The 7,455-nt window shown below is 36.6% G+C and overlaps 1 protein-coding gene across 1 annotated transcript; it reads left to right on the top strand.

The window, feature by feature from the left end:
• Nucleotides 1-1,605: 1,605 nt before the first annotated feature.
• Nucleotides 1,606-6,062, top strand: LOC110801921 (transcription factor bHLH130-like). Its single transcript, XM_022007327.2, has 6 exons — nt 1,606-3,066; nt 3,412-3,728; nt 3,822-3,992; nt 4,117-4,182; nt 4,751-4,819; nt 5,575-6,062. Exons 1-6 carry the CDS (start codon nt 2,328-2,330, stop codon nt 5,614-5,616), a joined length of 1,404 nt encoding a protein of 467 aa, XP_021863019.1. The 5' UTR covers nt 1,606-2,327; the 3' UTR covers nt 5,617-6,062.
• Nucleotides 6,063-7,455: the final 1,393 nt, after the last annotated feature.

Here is a 7,455-nt window from a genome sequence, read left to right as displayed (position 1 = left end):
TCGGACACTTAAACATATACCCGCGTCCGATATGATATTGCCAGAGTTCAAGTAACATAGCCTTTTCTAACAAAATTGTCCAACTTTTACAGTATCAGAGCTTAGAAGCACAGAAAAGCTATGAGAAGTGGAGATTTGGACTTCAAACAAAGATTATGAATATAATAATATTTCTTTTATCCATTTTTGGACCATAATCATGAAACTTTTTCACAAAATAGCCGAGTCAGACACTTAAACATATACCCACGTCCGATATGATTGCCCGAGTTCAAGTAACATAGCCTTTTCCAACAAAATTGTCAACTTTTACAGTATAAAAGCTTAGAAGCACAGAAAAGCTATGAGAAGTGGAGATTTGGACTTCAAACAAAGACTATGAATAGATTAATTTTCTTTTATCCCTTTTTGGACCATAATCATGAAATATTTTCACAAAATAGCCGAGTCAAGTCAGACAATTAAACATATACCCACGTCCGATATGGTTGCCAGAGTTCAAGTAACATAGCTTTTTCTAACAAAATTGTCTAACTTTTACAGTATCAGAGCTTATAAGCACAGAAAAGCTATGAGAAGTGGAGATTTGGACTTCAAACAAAGATTATGATTAGATTAATTTTCTTTTATCCCTTTTTAAGTATAAATGTCACATTAATGATGAGTCACCTCCTCTTCCCCCAACCTCACAATTAAGAAAGGCCTTTCATCAATCAATGTGGGGGCAAAATGCACAGCAAAAAGAAATAAATAAATACAGAGTACTACATAAAAGCATCAAATTAAATACTTAAGAAATACAGGTGGTCCAAAAAAGGATCTAACAGTCAATTCACCCAATTATAATTAGCCCAAACCTTCCTTCATCTTGTCTAATTACTTCCCGTTAAAGGATGAATTCCTTTTGCAAATTCTATCCACAAAAACTATTTTTAGGAAAACAAGTAAAGACACATGGGTTGTTCATTATAAAAAAAGTTCATACTCTTTCTGTTCTTAAATGTTTGCCTCATGCATTAAAATTCAAAAGTGTTTTATTAAGTGTTGGTTGTGTGAAATTGGGAAAAAAATAAAAAAAATGGTGAAACCAAATGAATTTTATTTGAGAGTAAAATTGTGAAAAATATGAGCATTTATGGTAATTGTTCATTAAAAATAAGTTCATACTCTTTCCGTCCTTAAATGTTTGCCTTATGCATTAAAATTCAAAAGTGTTTTAGGTTGTATGAAATTGAGAAAAAAAAAACTTAAAACGGTGAAACAAAATGCATTTTATTTGAGAGTAAAATTAAAAAAATATGAGAATCTATGGCAATGAGACAATATTTTAAAGACGGGCTAAAATACTTGCAAATAAGGCAAATAAATGGAGACTGTGTGGGACAAAGACATTATTGCCCTCATCAATTCATCCTCTTTCAGATGCTTGCATCATAATGACGCAATAAAAAATCCAACAATAATAACTTCCCACGTCATATACAACCTATAATTGATAAACTCTGAAAGGGAACGTCTGTAATTATGGGAGTGGATTGAGGGTGTTTTGGTAAGTTGACTTTGTAATGGAAACCTGCTAGAAGAACACCCAAATCTAAAAAGCAAACGCTAGTTCTCATAGGCTAAACAAAGAAAACAACACAAACATAAAAACAAAAAAAATAAATTGTTTCTGTCTCTACTACTTTCTCTCTCTTGATCATTTACTAGCATAATCATAACTTCATTAGTCATATAAGTCATAACCATTAAGCAGAGGAGCTAAAGAAACAGTTTTTAGCAGTAAATACTGCAGAAAAAAAAAGGGTTTAGCAGCTTAGAGAAACAAAGAGAGGTGGAAAGAGGAGAAACAGATTTTGCCGTTTTTCGTCCCCGTCCCCATACCTGTCCCCGTTTTTGTCCCAGTACCCGTTTCCGTGCTACCTAGAGAGAGAAGGCGGGTTGGTGGTTTCTGCTTGTTATTCAGTGGCTTTTTAGCAGTAAATACTGCAGAAAAACAGATTTTAGAGAAACAAGCCGTTTTCCGTCCCCAAACCCGTCCCCGTTTTTGTCCCAGTACCCGTTTCCGGGCTACCTAGAGAGAAGGTGGGTTGAGTTGGTGGTTTCTGCTTGTTATTCAGTGGCTTTTTTTTTGTGTTCACATGTAAAATTCCTTACCAAAGTGTTTTGTTCTCAGCCACAAGTCTGTAAGGTAATAGATATTGTAATGACTGTGATCAGGTCGAATTAGGTTCTCTTTTCACCCTATTTTTCTGTTTCTTTTGAGTTTTTTTTTTTTTAGTATAAGGAGAAAAATAAAGATAATTGAGGACTCAAAGAAAGAAGAAATGGATTCAGAGCAGCAGCAATTCCAACATCATTTCCAAGACTTCCCAAGACAGTTTCACCAGAAACAGCAAACCAACACTCTCACTCGGTTCCGGTCGGCACCGAGCTCGTATTTCTCGAGTTTTCTCGATGCTGCTGCCGATATCATCCCTACTACTACTGGTGGTGCTAGCAGCGGTGGAGGTGGTGGTGGTGGTGGTGGTGGAGAGAGGAGGGATTTTCCAACTGCTAGGCCACTAAGTCCAGAAACAGAAAACATCTTTGCCAGTTTCCTGAACAACATCAGTGAAGAAACTAACAACTCCTCATCATCAAGAAAGCTAAGCAACATACCAGAAAACTTGGCAGTGCAACCACCACAGTTTGCAGTGAGGGTTAAGGAAGAAACAGATATTCAACACCAACAGTTGCAGCAACAACAACACCAGCAACAACAACGCCATCAACCACAACAGTTGCAGCAACAACAACACCAGCAACAGGGTAATTACAGTACTCAATCTCAGATGATATATCATAGCCAATCAAAACCACCATTGTCAAATCAGCACAATACAGCAACAGTGAGTTCAGCAATGCAAAACTCATTTAGAACAACAGCAGCTAGTTCAATGGGGATAGATTCTATACCCCATATGAAGACTGGAAATGGTGGGGGAATCAACAATAATTCTTCTGGTCTCACTAGGCATAGCAGTTCCCCAGCTGGGTTTTTTGCCAACCTAAACATAGATACTGGTACCCTTTCTAATCCCTATTGATCATCTTTCTTTTCAATCAGATCTGACAAAATCTGGGTAAATTTCTCAGTTAATCTCCATGATTGGCAAGCAAAACATATCAAGGGGTATTTTCGTAAATGAATTGTCAAAATATACCATCTAAATATTAAATATATAATATCTTGATAGACTGTACATTGTAATTTTTAGATTGTATATTTGTTCATTATAATTACGAGAATGTCACTTGATATGTCAATCGAGGGGATTGTTTTGAAATTTCTCTAAATTTCAGGCTTTTGCTATATTTTACTTTTGGGTTATGATACTAAAAAAAGTGGTAGCATATGTCATTTGACAGGTTATGGCATGATGGGAGGGATGGGAAACTATGGAGGTGGTAATATTCAAGTAAATTATTCATCGGGACAACCTTCTTCTACTTCAGAAGTTGTGAATCAGAACACAGATATTGGGGCAAAAAGATTAAGGATGAATAGCCTAAATGAAAGGAAATTCAGCAATTCTGGCGGCAATAACGCCAACGACGACAACAACTATGACTTCCCCATGACTTCATGGGATGACTCAATTATGTCGGAAAATTTCTCAAGCTTAGATGGAGTTGCGGATGAGGATATAAAGGTATTCGCTGAGCTAAATGCATCCGAAAATCAGGTATAAAAAATAATGTCTTTTGTGATTTACCTCTTAATCAGACTTTTTAATTATTATTATAGCTGTTTAATTATGATTTTGGTTATTTTTCAGAATGGAGATGTTAAAAACAGACCTCCACTTTTGAGTCATCATCTGAGTCTACCAAAGACATTACCAGAGATGTCAAATATGGAAAAATTCCTGCAATTCCAGGACTCTGTACCTCTCAGAATAAGGGCTAAGAGAGGATGTGCCACTCACCCAAGAAGCATTGCTGAGAGGGTAAGAACTGAATTTAGTTTCGAAATTGGAATAGAAAACTTAATTAATTTCTCCTATTTGATTATATAGTCAGAGATATTATTTGAGATTACCATATAATGGTTTTGTCACTACCAATGTATAGGTAAGAAGAACAAGGATTAGTGAAAGGATGAGGAAGCTTCAAGATCTAGTTCCCAACATGGATAAGGTTAGTCCAGTTTTACCTAATTCTCTAATCACTCCACGAACAGAAAAGGCAAAAATATAACATAAAAATGGGACAATTTTGGTCTAATTAAGCAAATTAGGTAGCGAACCATGAATCCTTACTCAATCTCATACTAGCAAATCATATAGCTGTGGGTTAGTCCAGTTTTACCTAATTCTCTAATCCCCCCGCAAACCGAAAAGGCAAATTATAACATGATAATAGTACAATTTTGGTCTAATTTAGCAAAATAGGTAATGAACTGTGAATCCTTACTCAATCTCATACTAGCAAATCATATAATTGTGGGTTAGTCTAGTTTTACCTAATTCTCTAATCACCCCACGAACCGAAAAGGCAAAATTATAAAATGAAAACGGTACCATTTTGGTCTAGTTTAGCAATATAGGTAGCGAACTGTGAATCCTTACTCAATCTCATACTAGCAAATCAGGTAATTGTGGGTTAGTCCTATGCTAAAAAAAATGTGTAAATGACTCCCTATTTAAGACACAGTGTTCTTGATTGTATAACTAACTCAACACACTCATGATCTGTTTCTTTGCAGCAAACAAACACAGCAGATATGCTAGATTTGGCGGTTGATTATATCAAAGACCTTCAGAAGAATGTTGAGGTAATGTTATCAATTTCAGGCTATACACAACCATTGTAGAAATAGCTTCATTTAGCAAAATTTAGGGTGGGGGTAAGGTAAACTTCATTCTTGCCAAATTAAAAAGCTACAAATAATGGTCCCCTCAATATAAATGAACACTTTTCTTATCTACATTGTCATCTTCCCACAATCCCACAGAACCAACCCTCACAAGATCCACCTTTCCTGTAAAAAGCAATCTCTGAATGACCCTCAAAAGTTCCTTTGTACAACTAAAATTTAATAAAATTTGGCCAAGGGACCCAAGACGCGTCTCATTTAAGTCCGTCTAATTGCCTAAAAGTTACCCCGGATGTAACCATTCCCTAACTAACATGTGTGAAATGTTGATAGTGCCTCAGCCTAAAGATGGTCGGGCTGTGGGCCTAAACGGGTTGGGCCTGACACTATCCATCGCAGCGGGCCAGGTTGAAAAGTTCAAAATAGTGTCCAGGTCCACGGGCTGTCGTGCCTAGCCTAACTTTTACCAAACTTAGCATACTTTGTCGTGCTTTTTCCAAAAAAAATCCGGCCCACGGCCTACAACTCAGTGCTCGTATTGGACCGTGCTTTTTCCGTGCCGGCCCGGCCCACAGCCATCTTTACCTCAGCCTAAATTCCAAGTCTTATTACAGTTTAATCATTAAGGGTATTAACAACATTCACTCGATAATAGTCGTATGATTTTCCTAATTATATCGTTTTTTATTTTGTGACATTTGTCCCTTCCCCAGAACCTCAACGATAATCGAGCAAAGTGTACCTGCTCAAGATAGTTGATGCCAGCCAACAGAATGCAAAGACTGCTCCAACAGTGAATTCATGGTGGGCTGATTCTCCTTTTTTTATCACTGAAATAGATGATCACAATCACAAATTTAAAAGAGAGAAAATATAGACAATAGAGTACTCTTTACATGATCAGTGTATGGAAGAAAGTAAAAAAAAAAATACAGTACCAGTATTGTCTTCTCCCATGTAAGATCTAGATCCATTTGATTTGATGCTAGTAAAAAAAAGCAATTGTATAGTATAGACAGCAATCCACGTGTACACATATCATCATGTGTAGAAAATTGAGCATGGAGTGGCGGGAAGTGATTATTATTTTACTATTCCGAGAATGTGGGGAGAGAACGAGAGATTCCTCACTAATGGTTAGCCGACTTTGTCTTGTAGTGCCATCTGTCATAATGAAATAGAAATCAGTTAGCTATGCATTTATTTATTTGTATTATATATTTTATACAAAACAGTTTAGATGGTGGACTAGAGTGCACAGTAAGCATGGTGCACCCAAAAAAACATAAGTGTTTGTGTAAAATAACAGTACTTAATGTCAAAATAACACGAGTATGTTTGTTATTAGAAGTTTTATTCATGCACTTGTGTCTTTCGGGTGCACCATGCTCATTGTGCACCCTTATCCATAGTCTACGAATTGCCCACTTTATCAACCCATGTATATAATTTATACGCAAATATTAATAAAGTGAAGTTTTCTCTATGGGACAATCTTTTAGGGACAGACGAGGTATCTACTATATACATCTAATAACTCACAAGTACAAATATGTGAAAAGCAAACTTTTTAGTTTGAAGGTGACATTCATTCCACTTCGTAGTAAAAACTAGAGAAAGTAAATGATTTAAGAACAACCGTGTTGAGATGATAAACTATATGTTCGCGTAATTTTAGAATAATTAATTAGTTAGGGTTTGTAAATTGTAAGTCCCTTATTAAACAACCTTGCCACTCATTCACACCATTTCTACTTTTATATAAAACTTCATAAGCACCCCCATCCTATGTTACTCAGACTCTTCATTTTACCTTAAGTACTCGTACCGGATCCTCGATACTCCGACATGGGTACGGACACTCAGACACTTCATTTTCGACTTAAATCATGGAAAATTTTCACAATGTAGCCGAGTCAGACATACTAGTACCCAAGTCCAAGTAACATAGCCCCATTCCACTTTCCCAACGAGAGATAGATGGAGGAAAAAGAGTTATAGACCTCCAAACAAATAAATAAAAGAATGCTGATCTTTACTAATAATCCAAAGCCTCTTGAATCTAACATGTAATATCAACTTTTAAGTAACGGACCAGGTTCCTTCCTAGAATAGTAGAATCTTCCCCAAGCACTACATGAACATGTGGACCTGTGGCACATGTCTGAATCACCACACTACCACTCAAGAATGACCTCCACCATAGGATGCCTTGTTTGTAAGGCATGACAAAAAGAAATTACTCAAAGTAAAAGTGTCACATTTTCTTTTCATGAAATGGAAATAGAAAAAATTTACTGACCTCAGTCATTAACAGAGACATAATCTTACACATTTCTATTCCATTCACAAATTTCATAAAACACTTTGACAACAGATAAATATTCTCTAGGATAACTAGATCCTAGACCTGATCAGAAGAAGGGTCGGGTCTGGGTTCAGCCCATGTGCCGGGCCGGGTCAAGAAACGGGTCGGTTTTGTGCCGAATCCGCTGTTTTGGGCCTAAATGACGGGCTTTCGGGCCAGGCTCATGTTTATCAGGTCTACTAGATCCTCAAGAGTCAAGACATTCGCAAATTGGCAATAGCGGCAA

The sequence above is a fragment of the Spinacia oleracea genome, chromosome 4, assembly GCF_020520425.1.
Source record: "Spinacia oleracea cultivar Varoflay chromosome 4, BTI_SOV_V1, whole genome shotgun sequence".
Lineage (NCBI taxonomy): Eukaryota > Viridiplantae > Streptophyta > Magnoliopsida > Caryophyllales > Amaranthaceae > Spinacia > Spinacia oleracea.
The sequence above is the reverse complement of the archived record's forward strand: the minus strand, read 5'-3'. Positions and strand labels throughout refer to the sequence as shown.